The sequence below is a fragment of the Lissotriton vulgaris genome, chromosome 1_1 (genome assembly GCF_964263255.1).
Source record: "Lissotriton vulgaris chromosome 1_1, aLisVul1.2, whole genome shotgun sequence".
Taxonomy (NCBI): Eukaryota; Metazoa; Chordata; class Amphibia; order Caudata; family Salamandridae; genus Lissotriton; species Lissotriton vulgaris.
This window is the reverse complement of record NC_141685.1, coordinates 310,833,153-310,854,499: the sequence shown is the minus strand read 5'-3', so window position 1 is coordinate 310,854,499 and position 21,347 is coordinate 310,833,153. Positions and strand designations below refer to the sequence as shown.

General features: G+C 40.0%; 1 protein-coding gene across 1 annotated transcript in view; it reads right to left on the bottom strand.

Moving 5' to 3' along the window:
- FAAH (fatty acid amide hydrolase) overlaps positions 1–21,347 on the bottom strand; it is a 430,791-nt gene that overhangs the window by 205,892 nt on the left and 203,552 nt on the right. The window contains exons 6-7 of the mRNA XM_086952348.1: positions 2,362–2,568; positions 1,316–1,356 (exon numbers count right to left, since the gene is read on the bottom strand). Coding sequence (XP_086808474.1) covers positions 1,316–1,356; positions 2,362–2,568 — 248 coding nt within the window. The remainder of the gene's footprint in view (positions 1–1,315; positions 1,357–2,361; positions 2,569–21,347) is intronic.

Genomic DNA, 21,347 nt, shown 5'->3' with positions numbered 1-21,347 from the left:
TTCTGGATGTCAAACAGCAATACAAGCTTGAATCAGTACTTGACAATATTCAACCATTTCTTGCCAAGAAATTGGTGCTTCCCCTTAGAGTATTTACAAATAAAAGGAAGGGAAGCCCCAAACTGGACTGCCCAGGGTGTTTGTTGATTGAAGAGTCTGAACTTGACGTTCTCCTCTTCTGCCCTGCTTATAGAAGGCCAAGGTCCAAATGGGTGCTCCAGTTGTGTAGAAACTTGGGAATTAGAGATCACACTGAGGCCTACATGCTACTGAAATATGAGTCACACCCATTATTTGTCTTTGCAACTTCTAGATTCTTGCTTGCGATGTGGCCTATGCGTAGAGCCATCATAGAGAATCAGAGCTCCGGAATAATCTAAGCGTGCCCATCTAATGAGTTTGCTGTCACTTTAAATTTGTACAATCTCCCATGAGATAACTTGAACGGAAAATTGCTTTCTATTTTTAGATTTTAAATCGTTTTTACTGGTTTTAACATTATTTAGTGTACTGGTTTGAAATGATTTTAAATGTGAGTATATCCGCCCTGTTTTTGATTGGTATTTATGGCTCTACCCATCGTGATATTTCTGCTTTCTGGGCTTGATAGTACTTTATAATCTTACACTTTTCCGCCTTTGTAGTCTCCTTAAACATACTTTGTATTGCCCTCAAAATGTCTAAATTAATGTGCAATAGAATTCTGGTGTCCTATGTATGTTTTTATTTGTGCTTTTATGGCTCATCGCTGAAATAACGTTTTTTTTTCTACTTTGACCTTTGACATTCTACCAATCGGATACATCTGAAATATTAACTGGAAAATGCCTCAGTGCAAATCAAAACGAACATTAGGGGGAGTAGATCCTATCTCAGTCTTCAAAGAAAAGAAGGTATGCAAAAATGGGCACAACTTGCTATTGCAACCAAAAATGTGGAGAATTAGCGTGATGCCACTTGGGAAGGTGTAAGCGGTCCCAGTCCTACCCATTTTGCTTCTGTCACGTGCATACACAAAATCTCACAAAATAAATATATAAAAAGTAAACTGTAACTGACAAAGGTATTCTTAGACCAATAAAGGAACATGGCCATCGAGAGTGTTCCTTTACATATTCAGCGCCATAAAACAATAAATTCTAGACCTAAGTTAAACTCTGGCATATACAAATCCTTGCATATGGCATACTTTAATATAACTAACTCTGGACCAAAATCAATAGGATGATTACTTGTCGGCTTTTGTCAAGCAAAGGAAACATTACAGACCACATTATTGATTGAGATGATCTATGAGAAAAAGCGAATATCTCACCTGTCTTCTGGCCAGATGCACTGGAAGGCACTCCTCGCTTGCTGTTGGGAGAGAGATAGCTTGTAGCATGCAGCACTACATCTAAAGTACATTTATAGAGATATAGACTTTAAATTTTACAGTAGCGTCAGCATCAAGTTTGTCACTGGTCAATCCACCCACTACATATCGCGTTTGAAAGTGAAATTGTCTTATACATGAAAGGTACCTCTAAGTCAATCCCTTAATATGATATGGAGGTGTCTTTACAGTGCAGTAGTAGTTCTGATGAGCTTGCAAAGTATCTTTGATATCTAACAAACAGCAGCGGTCCGTGCAGGTATGCGCGGTGAGGCGGGGCAGGGGGGAAGGCGACAGACAATGGAATAGGGAATAGGGAAAATTAAATAATTGAATAATTCTGTCATCTGTCGACACGCCCCACTGCCCCGCCTAACTGCCCCACTATGCTCACCTGCACAGACCACTGCTGAAAACAAAGTAATCCTGCTATCAATGTTGAGGGACATGGGTGCCTTACCTCATCATAGCAGGATGTGCATAGTTTCCTCCTAATAAAGTCTCCTTCCCCTTTAGATCTATTTTGCCAAGAAGGTGGATAGTATACTAATAGTACCACAATGCAGAGAGAAAAATGTGGGTAGTCAGTTCATATATTTCTAAGACAATGTCTGTGCAATTCTAAATTGCTTTACTTGTTGACGACTAGAGGTAAATCGTATTGTTGAGACACATAATCAAAAATACTAACTAAAATGATTTATTCTTTGCACCCTATCCTTCTGACCTGAAATACCATGAGTGAAGACATTTCAACTTCTACCCCTCCTTGATCCTTCCACCAAACGAATAAATGGCTTTTAGCAGCAGGACAGCAGCATCTACTCAACTTAACAAGACTGCGATCAAAATGAAATATCACCTGGTAGTTAGTGCCATGACAAATGAATGAAGAACTCATAACCTGCCATGCACACGTCAAGTCACCTGGAGAGTAATTTGCATAAAAATCTACTCAAACACACATTATAAACTACTTTCATTACCTGAGCCGGTTTCCGGTTGGTTTAAAGCCGCAGATCCCACAAAAGGAGGAAGGGATGCGGATGCTCCCTCCGACGTCTGATCCAAAACCCAAAATGGACCCACCAGAAGTTATAAGAGCTCCCTCGCCGCCAGAGGATCCACCGGGGGATTTCTTGTGGTCCATGGGATTCACAGTTTGTCCAAAGATTAAATTACTGCAGTCGTAGCTGAAATGGATCAAAACAGGAACACTTATGATGTTTTTGTTTTTTGGACGATGGACCCAGGAAAATTATTAAATTAGTAGACATTGAAAAATATATATTTGCTGAAAGATACTTTTATTAAAGGTCGTTTACAATGCTGTTGGCCAAGCACAACCATGTGAACTTTTTTGGGATGGTTAATTGGCACTTTTACATCATCAAAGGATTAATAGTGTTAGTCTCAGATACCACCATCTCAACAACTGAGCACCACAGCTCTTCACCATTCGATTTCCTAATATCTTAATTATATCAAAAATGGTCACACTGAGGAAGCTCATCGGTCATAATAATAGACAGACACATTTTAAAATGGGATTGATCTCGTTCACTTCATATTGAGAAATTATCTGAATAATACCCACAATAATAGACACATTTGTTCCTATATCACCCTTAACCTGCCTACATTGACCAAACTATGATGTCTTCATTTCCAGACCTAAAGTATCCATCCGTTTGACACTATCATACGAATAAAGCCCTGAAACCCTGCTAGATGTGGGTGCGTGCACACTGTGTCGCTGCAACCAAGCTCTACCGGATGATGAGACCTAATAAGGGAAAAAACGTTCCTGGGTTGCTTGTGTTCTGGTTCAGGGAGGACCTGGCTTGGCAGATCAGGCTAGACTGCTCCCATCGGAGAGGGTCAATATGGCTGACTCTAAGCTGAGCCAGCATCATGTGCAGAATAACAATATACCGCGATGTGGCCAAAATAATTGCCAGTGGCTTAGATGAATTCAAGCATTCCTCCATCACTTTTTTGTGTACTTCAGTACTCTAACCTCTCCCACACACAGACATCTAGGATGACTGCCACCTCCCAACTCTCCTACGACAAAAAGTCACGGGTACCATTATGGATTACTCATTCGACTTAACCATTGGGAATTGCCTGTAACCAAGCCACTTGCAGCATCCCAAGGCAAAATCTGTAGTTGTACCTCCTCTGTCCGCTGCCTCATCCTATCTGCCAGTGTCTCTAGGCTTCCATCTCCTCTCTAGCAACAGCCTGACATAGTCCTATGGTCCATGACAGAGCGCTATTTGCTCCTCTTCTCCATGGTCAGTGGCTACACAAACATCTTATGATAGCCAACTTAAATGTCAGGGTGATCATAATAGAGAATCCAGCCAAATAGATTATGATAGTGACTGCTTAATTTGCTTTTTGATTGGTTAAGGAGTACAGATTACTACGCAGCGAAGGTTTAGGGACATCATCATTTCAAGCAAGTGGACTGCATTTGTCCCCAAGCCCCAAACTCCTATATGAAGGCTCTATAAAAACACATCTTCAGCACAGTGGCTATACTCAATCATCAGAAATAGCATTATGAACTGCACCGCCTGGTGACAAGAAGCACATAGTTCTGCTCAAAGTACATATTAGCCACAAGCAACCCACAAGAGTGAAACGTGGACAATGTGTATGCTTCTGCAAATGCAAGGGTAGGTTTATGAACACAAACACAGCTTTACCATGAAGTGTTTGTTCTAAAGGCAATGTTCCTAAATTTTGGAAATCTCCACCACAAATAGTTTGACTGAATCATTAAATATTGGCTCCATTCAAATCTAAAGAACCTTCTACTGGTCACCCTCCAGATCAGAATCCATACATTGGAGACTCTTACACGTGACCAGCATGTACTATATTGTTGCATTGACTACAATTATATTAGCATACATGTTAGCTAATATCTAAAATACTTGAGTCTCTGGAAATAAAATAAAACAATACCTGTCCTGAGGAAAGTGCTTCTATTGGGCACATACATTTGCTTTAATGCATGCTCAGGTAGCAAACATTAGCCATGTGGCTGTCATACAGATCTCGTTGAAGGCAATAATAATTTTGTAATGAGCTTGGACTGCTGAAGCGGCTCCCTAGCAGAGGAAGCATGTTTCAAAGCACCTGTTCATGATATTTCAGACACTTGTTTTCAACTAAGCTGTTTTAATCAAACATCTGGCAACAAGAAGCAAATGACAGAACATCTTCAAAAGAGCAACTTAATATAGTGGTGTTCGGCACAATGGGAAAAACTGTGAAATTCACTGATCTTTTAATAACCATTATACAAACTATCGGCTGGATGCAAAAGTGTTTCATTTGGTTGAAAGTAAGCCAGCTAGCTATCTTTCCAGGAACCAAGGTTTCAAGCTCAACCACCCACAGTGTGAAATGAGATCCAGTGTGACTCTGAGACAACTGGAGAAATGACTGAGGAAGGTGTTAGTTCTGGTCAATGACCAGCAATGGGATGATCAGGTGTTAGAATTTGAAGAGGAACCATCAGATGGAAATTGTGCTTCTATATCATGCATTTCAGAATCACCTTGTGGGTTATGGGGAGGAAGCATGCACAGGACCTGTGTTAAAGGCAAACAGTCCAATTACAGGAAGTTGAGTACTTGAGGACAGGTGAACACCTGTTGTATCCTGAGATGGTCTGAGACTTGAGGGTGTTGTGGTCCTGAGCCCAAGATGAACTTTCAGGACCATGGACCAGAATCGTTTGTCCAGGTTGTGGCATTTGAACATTTGCCAAGATATGCTGATGAGATGGCCACGTGCTATGGAGCTCCACTGCCAAAGGCCATTTATGAGGCAGCATAATCCAAAATCACCTTGAGAAAGATTCCAAAAGAGAATGCGGACATCTTGATGGTACTGTGAGCAATATAGCATGAACAGTGACTCTATTATTTACCCATACCCAACGTTTAGAGACAAGCCTCAGGAATGCTGAACTCCATGGTGGAGAATGACCCTCAAATGCTGGAATGTGTCCGCAGTTATACAGCACTGGGTGACAGAGAAAGACTGATGCAGAGATCAACACTGCAAAGGGACTACCATGCACCTTTTGAACCTCAGGTAAATCTGGGTGGTGACAGATTCGTCTCAGTTTGTTCTGCTTGTCTGAGCATAAAATGGTGCTTGCCAGAAGGTCCCGTTTTAGAGCACATTACTGGAATTTGATGTTTATCACCTGGATGCTATTGATGAAATGTGGCAAGCGAGTTATACTTAAGGAGACATGCAAGATGAATTTAATCCAAACTTAAGGCCTCTTCTCATCATCTGCAAATACTGTTACACAGATTTCTTGTCACTCAAACGAAGCTCAGCCAGTACCAAGCAGACTCAAAACATGCTAGAATAGTCCAAACAGCACTTCTATCTTACAATTATATCTCATTTTAATATCAATATCATGCTTCGTGTATTAGACTGATAGATCTCCCATTTTTCTCCTGATTCAAAGTGAGTTACTAGAATTGTGCATCTGCAACTCACACACACCATATGCACCTGAGTGCACGGTCTACACAGAGAGGCCATTTCAACTCTCCAATCTCATCAAACCCAATCCATCCTCTCTGACCTAGAGTGCAGCATTAGCCACATGGCCTCTGCTTGAGGAAATAGACCTATTCTATAGCACACCATGACCGACAAGAAACAGAAATGGTCACTTAAATGTACAAAGGCTAACTGTGGGGAGCAATGGACCTAATATTGAAAACAACTAGCAGCAGTATAACACCTAGCACAAATGTGAATATGGGCCTGATGTAGGTAGATATTACAGGAATTCACAAACATAAAAGGTCTTCCAGGAAGACAGTCAGAAGCCAAATCTATAATTAGTCTCCTAGAAGATAGGAATATGAAAATAAAGAGTCACACAAACAGTTGAATCTAGAACCACAGAAATGCAGAAAGAGGTTTTGTATTGAGAGAATTGGATTCGCAGTGGCAAACGCTGTATCTTTGGACTCTCAGAAGGAGTAGAAAACAACACTAACTCATCCTCGAAGAAATTTGTGGTAGAATGAGTTCCACCCTATATACCTATATTACTAAAACTCCTATTTTCAGATCCCTGCATTACCAGCTCATAGAGCTTGTTCCAAATGCAATGCAGAAAAAAGAAACAAATAGTGAAAGTATAAAAATATATAGGTAACAAAACAAGTCATAGGCGACTGTAGCAATTTACAAGAGAAAATATCTTAAAGACAGAAATCTGTTTTTTTTCTTTACTGGTCTAGCAAGGGTCAGAGTGTCATATAAATAGAAAGCCTTCCGATATAGCGACATTCTTAGACAATAACTCAGTATGATATCTGCTCTCAGCACTCATGACAATAGGTAGGACTGCGGTTTTGGATAATTTAATCTCTTGCGCGTTGTTGTACAACACTCACTACCAATTCTGGATTCTACAAATCTCCTATAACGTTTGTAACTATATTTTTCCAATTGCTCCAATATTTCAGTGCAAGTAAATATTACCTGATGAATAGTTAACTTCTTGAAGGTTCGGTACACTTACAGCTGTAAGATTCAGATTAATATTATAGGGGATCTTTACAGCTACCTTACTCTATAAAGTAATGTTAAATGAGCTGCTCTATACAGGTCATTAAATGTGCTCCGACCTAAAAACGTGCCCAATTCTCATTTTTAACACTACATACCAACCACTGCAACAGTCTATCCTAATCGAAATGGTTTATAATTGAACTTGGAAATTAATAGTTCTAATGATTCTTGTGTCATTTTACTCAAATATTAAGATTTACTTTTGTTAATTGGTGGGTGTGAAGACTCTTCTTTGGAGGTTCATTGTCTTCACTCGCCTCTAGAGAGGTGGTAGTTGAAAGGGTATGAAAAGGAAAGATTTACAAGGCAATTCCCCCATATTTTACCTCTTTAATTCTTTCACTGCTTATTAGTACTTTCTCCAATTTTCCTGCTATATATTGTGTCTCACCCTAGTTGTTATAGTGCTTTATTGAGGGGTCGCTGGATGGCCCTGTTTAAAAGAAATATGGCCTATTATAAGGGATCGTTTCTTTCGTTTGTGATGATTCTATCACTTGAAAGATACCACAGTTCACTAACTTGACAGAATGCTATAATTGCAGTCACCTTTATATACCAAATACAAAATGAGTACACAAACATTCATGGTAAACTTAAATGGGTCATTGCTTCCTCCAAGAGTCTAGGCCAGGCTTGAAAAGGGCAATGTCTATGTGTAACAAAGGTGTAGCAACTTTAATTTAAAAAAAACTCTGTCATCCCTGTAAAAACATATGAGAATGGCACATGGCTCATAACAAGATTGCAAAAAGACAATATCAAATATATATATCACATCCCTATATGTATATACCCTTGCAATCAACGACCCACAGTGGTTCAAATTTAAGCAATAACTTAAGAACCATCCCTCAGAATAATATATTAATTGTTTGAGGCAATTTTTAACCTCTCATTCGAAGGATATATAGAAAGGACGTAAATCTGAATTTCCCCCCACCAAATCTCAAATGTGTGTGTAAACTTTGCAGCTAGGTTAACCTCAAAGTTAGCTGAAGGATCCAACACCCAAATGAAAATGGTCTTTCTTTCATCGTTTTTCCAGCAAAATGGAATCATGGTCATCAATTCAAGAAAATGTCAAGTGACTTCAAGTAATGTGATGTGGCTCATAACTCACAGGAAGCTATATCATGGGACCTTTGATCAGGGTGTCACATATATTTATATATATTTATATATTTCAAATATAATATTTTTGTATGTGTTGTAGGGAGTCTGCGCAGACACAGAACTTTGCGTATGATTATGAGACTTTAGTATATAGGGACTGAGACATCTTATCACCTTAGTACCCATAAGCCCAGGACTGACTAGCTAGTCTCACCTGCCCTACTACTCACTCACAGAGAAACAAGTTAAACAAGAGAAACGCCCCAGCACAGAACACTCCCGACTCTCTCAGGAATCAGGGTTTCATGACACACCCTTTCGCTAACACTCTTGTATTTGTCCACAATAAGATCTGACAGAGACACAAATACGTTTAAAATATTTATTTTAACTAACGTGCTCTAATATGCAGTATACTTGCCACAATAGGCAGAAAAATACATAACACAAATACGGTCACCATAGCAAGTAGTCCATAAATCATAAAAGGGCCTGCGGGGATTGTGAGAAACAGCGTATCCTAACCATCCTCCCCTTGGGCAGAAGCAGGATGATTATATTTTAGAAGCTCTCTGGGCGTTATCTGAAGACCCAGTACCACAGTCTATTGATGGTAGATCTACATTATAGGTGCTGTCAAGCTCTTCTCCCTGGAAAGGTCTCTCTCCAAATGTCCGCTACCTATCCATGTGTTTCAATATGACCAAAGTACGTATTCCCAAACAAGAGCTCCATATGTATGTTTTGTCTAGGTGCTAGGGCCTGACCATAACAGAATAACAAGGGGCATTGTTGTTCGACCTTGTTCACAATGCTCCGACTAAGTCCCAGGAACCTGCAAAGCGTGTACACAGCGGTAAGTTCTCATGTGAAAATATCAAAAACGGCATTTGCAAAATAAACTTGAGTAGTAACGTGCGCAAACAAGCGGACAGTCTGCAGCGTGCTCATGCAAACTTAGGGAAAACAACGATGTCCCCATGGGCCACGTGACATGTGTACCTTACCCTATATTTATGATAAGTACATTGTTTGGGGGTTAAAGTTTTGACCATGGTATTTCTGTACTAGAAAAATTATTATGATTGATATTCTGTTATACAACCCAGACCGTGAGCTTTTTGCAATGTCTTCTTAGTTGTGGCAGAAGCCTTTGAAGAGGGCGATGTGTAATGTTGCTCTACAGTGTGCAGCCTTATAGATTTTACCATGCACTACAGACTTAGTTTTCAGGCCTGAATGACAGTATGAGCTGGTACAGCCCTTCCAAGCCTCTGCTCACCTCCACCGCGGCTGCACCTGGTATATAGGAGGCAAGGGTCACCAGGTTCAATCCAGTAGTAGCTGCTTCGACTTCTGGTGACTCCTAAAAGACGTCCACAAAGCTACTCAGTTATTGATCATCTCTTAATTAAAAGCCAGTAACTTAACCAACCTGAAGAATCCTATGCAGAGTCCACGGTCATGTGCAATCATACTAGCATCTCTAGGACTCTAAAAAGTTGCATGCTGGACCGAAAGCAGGTATTGGAGGTTAAAGCAGATGTTGGAGGTTTAATGATGACCTGCTAAAGGTCCCATCCACTCTTCACTCAGTAAAAGGAACACGCAAACGTTTTGTTATGGAGAATTCAAGCTCTTCCCAGTCTCCATAGACTTTTGGAATGCTTTCAAGGTTGTGCTGTTTGGGGGGTGAATTAGCATAATGATCAAAAGCAATAAAAAGCTAAATGAGCAATTAAATGTACTTAAATTAAAGATTAAAATATGGAAACCCAATCCAAGAAAAACCAACTCTTTGTAGACCTCAAAATCCTCTAATAGAAGCGCAACCCCATTCTTAGCTAAAGAGACTTCGAGGCAGAAATCTACTAGCTCATGCAAATTTAATAAAGGGGGGATAGGTCTGTTATTATCTCTGAAACTCACGTTTACTAAGATATGTATCTCAGTGACCAAAGTATCAAAGGGATGTAGACACTTCTATTGCTATATAGTAAAGTTAGTTTTGCTTGTTTGCTGCTACCATTGCTATTGCTCCCATTGATTTGTGTCTACAGTTTAACTACACTAAAACATTTTTTATAGCATCTGCACAATTTGATAAACGAACAATTTGGCAGCATGCCGCTTTTATTTATTATGGGGGAACAAACACACTTTCTTCCTTTTGTGCTGTTTCCACATAGTCTGCGTTTTTCACAATTAACGTTTGCTGCTGTCCTATTTAACATACAATACTATACGACTGGCCAGACCATACCCTTGTATACTACACAACGATAGGTTGTACCATACCATGACAGGCCATACCATACTATTAATGACAAGCCATACCAAGCCATGCAACGACAGGCATGCCATAGCATACCATACCATACCATACGCCACTATACTATACAATGACAGGTCATAACATAGCAGATCACACTACAGAAAGAAAGGCATACCACACTATACTATACAATGATAGCCCATACCATAGCATAATATATATATATATTACCTACTGGCGGTCGCCATTAGGTAGTTATAGATAGGACCTACTTACCATAGGAAAATTGCAACATTCTATTCCCAATAACTTTGGCGCCGATTGACGAATCTTCGCAAACATTTCAAAACTTATGGCCCCTTTAGTCCGCTCCGATCTTGCAAGTTGATTCGGCAAGCGGGGGCCGAGAAAATTTAGCAAAAAGGTAGCCCTTGGTTCAGAAAGAGCCCTTATTGTGAAATGGTGTAAATCCGTTCAGTAGTTTTTAAAATATTAATGGAAAAATTAATATATATATCTGGGCCGAGCCTAACCACACATCTCATTGTGAGATCTGCACTTTATCCAAGAAGTGTTGGCAGCCATGTTGGGACAAATATACATGATAACACCCCATTGAAATGCATTGCAGTTAATAGAAGGTTTTAAGACTTCAGTTACAATATAAATCATTTGTTGATGGTACCATACTCATTTTAGGTATTGTGGTGTGTTCTAAGGTGATTTTCCCATTTGAAAAAGCCCTCTGCTGGGATATCAATAATCATGTATGAAAAAAAACTATTTTCTCATGCTTTTCCCACAGAGGTATGGAAGGTGATCTATAAGCTAAACTGAGAGCATATTTTCTGTAAATTCACATTGTCTTTCTCAGTCATGTGAGAATGAAGTCTGACATTCTCAGTAAAACATGTACATCCAACAAGGGCAGAGACTGCCAGTTGATTCCTTTGTGTTCTACTGCAGCTTCCCAGAGTGTTCTAAAGAACAACTAGAGCGGTAACAGTCCTACTTATGACAAATGTATTGCGCACCTGATGCCATCTTGATTGGAATAAAGTGGTAACTTTTAAAACATTTAGTTCCAAAAGGAACAAAATTAGGGGGTTCATTTTGCCATAGACAGTATGATTAGTGCTGCAGAAAAAAAAATGAGGGCACATTTTAAGTGACTTCTCAAATCCTCTTCTATTTCATTAAAACATTCTGACATGCAGACTAAAATATGCACTTTCAATACCAGCAGCAGACTTCCCGGGTGAGCAGTAGCTTTACTACAGTGATCTAATGAGCAACTAGAGTGCTAACATTCAGAATTTATGGCAAATATGTGACATATCTGAATGCCTTAATGATAGAATCAAAGTAAAAAACTGAAAGTATTTCCTACTGAGGAGACTGTAGTATATGATGAAATTAGGAAACTTCATAACAAATAAATCCCACAAGATAGCTACCAGAGAGAAAAGAGCCCAAATGTAGCACAAATATCACCCAGATGTAGCTCACATGTAGCCCAATGACAGACATGTGCAAAACACGTTTTAGTTTTTGTGTTTTTTGCAGTTTTATATAGTGCAGACTTGTCAGGTATTGGAGTGCTTTACATGAGCATTGGTTACATCACACAAGAACAAATTTATTTTGGTTTTCGACATGGGGAGATTAAGTGATTTGACCAGAATCACAGAATGTCGAGCTGAAGCAGAAACTCCAACCTGGTTCCCCAGTTGCAAAGTCTGCAGGTCTGGAAGTAACACCACATCCTCTCCCCTAAGTGCAACATTTAATCAAGTGGTCAACTGGATAAAAAAACATAAAGATAACAAATAATTTAAAAGTGCTTTGTCGCTATATGAAAACTCAGAACATATGTCCTCATTTTAGTTTTTTAGAGCACTAACCATAATTTTGATGCAAATAAGACCCTCTCATATATGTAATTTTTAAAGGAAATGATCTAGATATTACAGTTTTGATTACATCAAGATGATGTCAGGTGTTTCACACTTTTGTAATAAATATAGAATGCTGGCAATCTAGTTGTACATTAAGATACTGTTGAGAGGTAGAGGCGAGAGGCACAGGCTCTGAAAATTGAAGGCAGGTAGGAGGGTGCAGAGGCAACAATTCAACAACACTGGGCAGGCAGGAAGGGCAGTGGCAGCACAGCAGACTATGGAGGGCAGTGGAAAGGGGGGCAGGGGAAACAAACCAACAATACAGGACGGGCAAGAGAGGCTGTGGCAATATAATAGACCATTGTGGGTCAGAAGGAAGAGGCAGTGGTAGTAAAACATACATGCCAACAGACCCGATTCAGCCAGGAAACGTCCAATGTTTTTAAGCCCAAATGGGCTTTATTTGATCGGTCTCCTGTCTACAATCTCCTCTTTTTCAATGCAAGTCAAAGGGGAAAATCAATACCCCAGTTTTCTTTCAAAAACTCCCTCTTACCAAGTTCAAAATGCTAGCAAGTATGGTACATTGGATCATGGAAGGCAGGAGGAATTGGGGTAGGGACATGGACTCAGATAACAGAGGACAGGAGGGACATGGAGAGGTGCACCAAAATGACCTTACAGGGCAGGCATTAGGGTTTGCAGCAGCCCAATACACCACACAGGGCATGCGGGACTGGAGTGCAGTCCATAGAAAGCAATAGGGAGGGGACAGGACCATGCACATGGACAACAGAAAACAGAGGGGAAAGAGGCAATGGTAGCTAGCTGACCATAATGGACAGACAGGAGAGAAAGCTGCAGCATAACGGACCACAAAGGGCAGGAGGGACGGATCAGGGGCATTACAATGGAACAGACAAGCCAGGAGGGAGGGAATAGGGGTCTGCACATGGAAACAGAGGGCTGGGGGCAAGGGGGCAAATGGGCAGGGGGCAGGGCAGGAGCAGCGAGACGACCATGGAAGTCAGGCAGGATGGGCACTAGAAGCAAGACACACCATGGAGAGCAACAGTGAGACTGTAACGGCATACACACAGACCATGGAGGGGTCAGGGGCAGCTAGCTGATCACACAGGGGAGGTGGGAGGGGCCGTGGCCACACAGAAGACCATGCATGGCAAGCAGGAGGGTTAGTGGCAGCACAATGGCTATGATGGGCAAGAAGGAGGGTGCAGGGGCATGCACAAAGGACCATGGAGGATAGAAGGGAGGGTCAGGACCTGGACACAGACAAGAGAGTACAGGGGAAGGGGCCTCACAACAGACCACGCGGGGCAGGCAGGAGGAGCAGTTGCAGCACAAGAGACCAGGGAGGGCAGAAGGGTGTGGCAGTAAAATGGACCGTGGAGGGCAGGAGGAAGGGGATAGGGGCATGGAATGTGGACAGGCAGGGTGGAGGTGGCAGGGACAGGTTACAGTCATCTGACAATGCTAGGCAGGTGGGAGGGGAGTGGCAGCTCAACAGAAGACTCAGAGTAGATAGGAGTGGCAGGTTCATGGAACTTGGTGGGCAAAAAGGTTGGAGCAGAGGCATGCACACAGACATCAGAGGGCAGGGGGAAGGAGAATAGGGGCAGCAAGCTAAGCACAGGGGCTTAGCAGGAGGTCAATGATGGGGCATAGAATTGGGAAATGGAGGGTAGGAGGAGGGGACTGGTATATCATGCTAAATGGAGGGCAGTGGCAGCACATCAGACCATGCATGGCAGGAGGGAGGAGGCTAGTCCATAGATTCAAACAACAGAGGCTGGGGAGGAGGACGATGGGGAAGTAAGCTAACTGTTCAGAGAAGGTGGGAAGGCCAGTGACAGAACAAACGCCACACAGGGCTGTAATTAGGCAGCAGGGAAATGGACTTGGACAATGGATGGCTAGGAGAAGGGAAGGCAGGAGCAGCAAGCTTGGGTGGGGGTAGCACAATGCCAGGCCCTGCTTCCAAACCCCACACCATCCACTGTGATATGCATCTTACTTAACGTAAAAAAAAACCTAAAAATTTGGTGTCCCTTCCTGCACAAAAACAATCTCTGCACGTCACAGACATCCTTGCACCATGGTTCAAGTGTGCCCGTGTCACCGCATGGCTGCAGTTTGTGCAGCAGTACAGAGGGAAGCACAGAGTTGCAACATATTCATGTACATATGTCACATCCCTGTGCATTCGGACGTGCCGCAGTGCAGCTAAAGAGACTGCACTGTCACGCTGCAGTACTTCCTCATAAATCTTCACTTATAAATTCACCATACACTACTAATGCATTCTTTCAGTCAATCATGCTGTATACATATATTTAACCAAACTTTCACACATTGCCTTGCAATTATAGTTCTTTCTTTAACCAGATAAGGTAGTTCTGATAAGAACTTTTTTTTCTTCTTGTTTCTTTTGTGCATTTTTTTTAACAATGTTGCATTTTTTTGAGAGTAATTTCAAAAAATGAACAAAGAAAAGAACAAATAAAACAGGAAACTTTTGGAATTCTCATTCCAAAAACAACAACAATTTTTTTTTTTAACAATGATGGTTACGTTGCGCAGCACAAACTGCATCCACCGACTGCTCACCGAAGCATATACGTTTCTTACACTTCACGCACTGTTGCTCTAGAAAGGCGAATTCTGGCCTAATGTCCATTGCAGGTGTTCCTGAGGATGCTCCAGACGTACTTGCCACTGCAGGTGAGGGGTTCAAAGCAGCTCGGCTCATTTCCTCCCGAGCAAGATTGAGAGGATGTGTGGTCCAGAGATGCTTGTACATAGAAGCAGTGCCACCAGAGTATTTTTTCTCACTGCCTCTTGACAGGACTTGGTCACAAATTGTGCACGTTAACTTTCTTGCATTTACTTCCTTCTCTCCAGGTGGAAAAGTGAAGAATTTCCACACTACAGATTCTGTCCTCTGTGGACGTGGACGTGGTGCCTCCTGCAAGAATTTTTCTTCAGAAGATACTTCCTCCTGCTGCTGCTGCTGACAGATGCCATTTTGTTTGATATTTTTTTAACAAAAGGGTTCTTGTAGGAAAAGAGATGTCTCTCTGAAGATGCTCCAACAAGAATGATTAAAATGGGTGGGGTCCTTCAATAGTTACAGTGGGAAATATTGTGAACCAATGAAATCTTTTTTTTTAGGTCGCGAAAATATATTTAAAAATAATATACGTTTATTATGAGTACAAATATTTTATTTTTATGAATATCTTAGATAATCTCTTGCCCTAATATATATATATATATTAAAGACACATACATATAATTTTAGAACATAAAATGTTTTTGCAGGAGTCGCACATCCAGCGCGCCCCAGCACGTATATAACGTCACGCCACCGCGCAAGCTTCGCGTATCGTAATGTGCATGTGTCGCAAATGCGGGAGCAGGAGTCGCGGACTGGTCACGTACCAATCGCGCACATCACGTAATATTAAATGTATATGATGTAAATGAAAAACACGCAGTCATCGCACACCATACGCGGATCCTTCACGATTTTTCTAAAATGGCGGCTAGAATCCACGCACCCACCGTGATATGCACCCTTTGGGTGCCCGACTCTGAAAAAAAATTGGAAAAAAAAAGATTTTCTTTGTGCACTTTTCAGAAAAATATATAATGTTATTTAATGAATAAAATATTTATAAATAAACAGTTAAACTGTAGAAAATCAGTACAAAAAAATAGATATAACTACTATTACACTTAAAAATTAGCATTTAAAAAACCTTTGAAATTCACTGAAAAAAACATAGGTTTCAGAGACGTTATAGTTAGAAATTAGCATTTAAAAAACCTTTGGAATTTACTGAAAAAAACATAGGTTTCAGAGACATTATAGTTTGAAATTAGCATTTAAAAAACCTTAGGAATTCACAGAAAAAATAATAGGTTTCCAAGGTGTTATAGTTAGCTGGACATTTCACTCGTAAAAAAACATATAAATTCCTCCGTTATAGTTAGTTCTGCTAACTATAACTTGCGCACCCACAATGCACTGCTCTGATGATGTCACATATTACATAATTCAGCCGTTCTATATATATATTTTCATTCAACACAATTCTTACTCCTCTGGTAAACAATCAACTCGAGCCCGAATCCATAAAGTGTGTAGTCTAGAGGAGGGCAGGCAACAGTCGAAAGTTATCAAGTTAGCAACAGATTAAGTTATGAAAAAAGCGATGAGGTTTTTAAATCTTAATTATTAACTTGGAAATATGAGAATTTGCCATCAGATGATGAATATAAATATCTCCATTGTGAACACCCTAAGTTGCCAGCAATGTATCTATTACCTAAGATACATAAAAACAATAAAATCCAGCCAGGGCGCCCCATCGTTTCTTCAATAGGGAGTACGTATGAAGTATATTGATTATTTTCTACGTCCCTTTGTGCAGACTCTCCCGTCTTATATACAAGACACTAGGGATTTTTTTAATGTGATTGAAAAGGTGGTTTGGACAATGATATTCTACTCATGACGCTAGACGTCAATAGTTTATATACTTGCATTTCACATAGCTTGGGAATTGAATCATCAAGTCACTTTATGAAACAGCGTGATTTATCGTATTTAAAACATACAGTAATGCGGCTCACAATGATGAAAACATGTCTATCAAATACTTATTTTCTAATCAATCATGTCATCTATTGCCAAACCCAGGGTTGGCGATGGGAACTTGCTTCGCCCCCAGCTACGCGGGGTTGTACCTAGGCTGGTGGGAGGAGCAGGTGGCCAATAACATCAGGGCCTTTACCCAGAACGTTGTCCTCTGGGTGAGGTATTTAGATGACGTGTTTTGCATTTGAAAAGGATCAAAAGAGAAAGCAACTGAATTTGTAGTGGGGTTGAATACTAACCAACACAATTTAAAATTTACCAATACTGTGCATCATGAAAAGATTGAATTTCTGAACATAGAAATTCAGGTACAGGAGAATAAACTAACCAGTAGATTGTTTAGAAAATCAACTGCTGGAAATAGTTTACTTCACACAAAAAGTTGCCATGCCAAAAACCTTATTAACAGCATACTCTACGGGGAGCTCTTAAGAGCGAAAAGAAATTGTAGCTCTGAAAACCTATTCCAATGCAAGTTACAGATCATGAGAAACAGATTTTTAGAAAGGGGCTACTCATAAAAAGTAGTAAATCAGGCATGTTTGAAAGTGTCAACTATTGACAGCCTATCAACCTTAAAAAGCAAAATCCCAGTAATGAATAAAGATGAACCCTTGATGTTCATTACTTCGTATAACAATCAATCATGGGAGATGAGAAATTGTCTTAAAAATACTGGCATGTATTAAATACTGATTCTACACTTAATACATTTGTGGGTGGTCGATAAAACATCCCTTATAGGAAGTGTAATGCATTGTCAGATATATTGCGTAGCAATATGTTACCAGAGGACAAAGTTTTGAACTCGGTACAAGGCTTTTTTCCGTGTAATTCATGTAAAGCTTGTAAAACCAGCTCTAAGTGTAAAAACATGATATTTTCCAAAGATCACAAACCATTCACCATAACAAAACATCTCTCATGCAAATATGATTATTGTGTTTATGCCCTGAGTTGCCCTTGTCCGCTTATATCCATAGGAAGTACTATCCATCCAGTTAAAAGGCGGGTACTTGAACACACAAGGGCAATTGTGAATGAGGATAGACAATATCCAGTCGCCAGATATTTTAAAGAAGTTCATAATAAAAACAGAAGCGTTTTACGTTTCTGTGTATTGGACAGAATCCCTAAATCAGAGAGAGGAGGGTATAGAGTGAGAGAACTTAGATGCCTGGAATCCAAGTTAATCATCAAATAGGACACAGAACATCCGAAAGTATTAAATAAGGATGAGGAGATGTGGGTTCATTTGGGTTAATTGGTTGAATCAGAATGTAATATCATGTCTGTGCCGTTGTATATATTTAATATTGATATGCCGTAAGCTATGTTTGTGTTTTTATTTCACACTCTATGTATTGATGGCACTATTTTAATTTTTCGTAGGAGAGAGAATTATCAGCTGATCAGGTTGAAGACATGGCTACTGAAGCAATTGTGACTGCGTTGTGCAAGATTAAAAGTTATTTGAAAGAAGAAATATATATTGATACTTGAATTGTGACAAAGGGTACAATATGTTATACTCTTGAATGAAATTGGAGTTTAAAATGAATTAGGCGCACTGGGCTAGAATTGACCTTGATAATTGTCATCTTTGTCAGTGGCTCATCGGGGCTTTGTGTATACTATGGCGGTTTGAAATTTGCCTTTTCCGACATATCGTGCACTCATGGACATTTGCCTATTTGAGGCATACGGTAATAATGTGGTGGTTGGAAAAGTCGGCATTTAAAATCTATCGATTGTGTATCCAAACACAGTACATTAGATTCAGTTCTTGTGTATATAATTATAAAGATGCTTCGATCAATGTACTTATGTATATGAAATAATGCGTGTTGCAGTGCTGAAAAACACCATTACAAAATGGATGCCACTCTGAACATAGGGATAGGTAGTCCTACATTTATGTTTATTATTTGTGCACTATATGTATTCCAATCAGACAAACAGTTCCTTGACCCGTGACCAAGGTGCGGCTGCACCGAAACGCTTCTGGCGTTGTGCTCATTTCATGTTTTGAATAAACTTCACGCTTTATGGATTTGGGCTCGAGTTGATTGTTTACCAGTTGAGTAAGAATCATGTTGAATATTGTGAGGGTCGAGACCTCACTTGAGCCCTCCGCTGCAAAGCGGTAGAGAGACCCATGACTTTCGTGGTTAATATATATATATATATATACATACACACATATATACACATACATATACACCCACATATACACACACATATATATATATATATATATATATATATACACTCACACACATACATGTTTACACACACACATATATATATATATATATATATATATATATATATATATATATATATATATATATATATATATATATATCGCACAGAAATTTTCTTCAAAGAAACACTCGCGCTCAGATAGAAAACCAGGATTTATTCCACAAAAGGTTACGCATTTCGACAGCAAGCTGTCTTGGTCACACGATTTGTTTATGTATACAGGAAGTCTTATACAGTGCTGCTAACACAGAAAATGGACTTGTGATTGACAGGTTGTCATTGGAGCCACAGCGGCCATTACTGAGTGTCACAAAATAAAAATCAAATGGCTATTTTAAGTAAAGTCCACATGTAAAATTGTCGTACATTTCCATCAACCAACATCGGAGTCATGTATATTAGATTACAAATAAACCTAAGTGATGTAACAGCTGATTTAAAATAATAACAAAATCGCTCGGTCTTGGACACGTAATGCTATAGTGTGCTGTAGTCTACTTTCGTACACTGGAGCAGTCGTCTTCAGGATATATATATATATATATATATATATATATATATATATATATATATATATATATATATATATATCCAACAAGAAGGTTGCCCCACTTGATGATGCCACCACAGAAAGTTTGACTGCCTTTAATTGAGGATCACAGTGCAACAGAATAACAGTCTCCCCCTTCAAATGATACACTGCACAACGCTTTTCAAACAACTGGTGTTCTTGGTCACAGGTGATGGTAAAGGAAATGGCAGTCAGTTAGTGAGGAACACTTGATAACTATTCCAAGTCCCGCCTCAGTGGGCGTGTGCTGCAAGGCATGCTGGCACTTGTAGTTACTCACTGTACAACTCCAGTGGGTGCTGCCACAACCTTCAATATTGTCCTTATTGTTTTGCCCACACGATGCACTGCTTATGACCTCTCATTTTACATCTCTAATGACCTGGTCAGTGACATCTCTGAAGCTAGATCTTGGCCCACAGATTGTGCTTTTTGTGATGTGGTGTAAATCCGTTCAGGATTCAGACTGCCAAGGGAATAAGCGCTCTGATTGACTGCCAGCAACATGAGAGCAATGTTGCTGGCAGCCATTACAGGACTCGCGGACCCCCTGTCCTGAAGTTTTGAAAAACAAATATATATGTGCAGGGTAAGGATACTCTGCCCTTTAGACCTTGCGTGGGGAACCGAGATGGACCCCCCCTCGCCAAAAAGCAAAAAACAAATCGGCAAAGTTTGTGATGATCCTGTGGGAGATCACAACATTGAGCCTCATGCAGATTCAATATGAATAGTCCACTGGGATCTTGTCATGATGAGCCCGGAAAGAGAGACCAAAATGCGTTGATCCCTTACTTTCTATGAGAAGTGAATTCTAAAACAACTGAGCAGTGGAAAGAATATCTCTAGCAAAGGCCTTGGTCTATGAATTGATGAAGAACTAGGTTCCCCTCCGAATTAAACTACGTCAGGGTGGGTTTATAGGAACTAAAGACATATGCTAAACACAACAGTTAACATGTTCACAATGGACTATGCTTTAATTGAATCTCATATATACCACAAGTGTTATGCACTTGCATTTTGTGTTTGAGAAAGTCTGCATTGATTGTGCAGTAAAATAAAATATTCTTTAACAAAAAAATCATATAGGCCCTGTATGTTATGTTTGTACAATTAGAACAATCAAAAGGAAAACAATACATGGAGACAATATTGAGCCATGCTGTATTGAGCCACAAATTTGCCACCTGGCTTAATCAATCTAGATAGGTATCAGTTTTTCGTGCAGGATTATCGTCAGATGCTTTGGATCTCATTAGGGATTCCTGGGCACAGGAAGGACAAGGCATATTGTTTGTCATGGAGACGTTTGGTTCATTGATGTTCCGAACGGGGCTCAAATCCCATTTTGTATGTGTAAGAAAATGGGCAACCCAGTAACCCTGGGACCTCGGTAATCTAGTAATAAAGGAAAGCGGTGGTCCCTTAAGGGGGAAGTGTGAACCTCTATTTCCTTGGAGTGAGAAATGTTGACCATCAAGCAATAGGTTTCATTTCTCAATTGGACAATTTTATTAAAA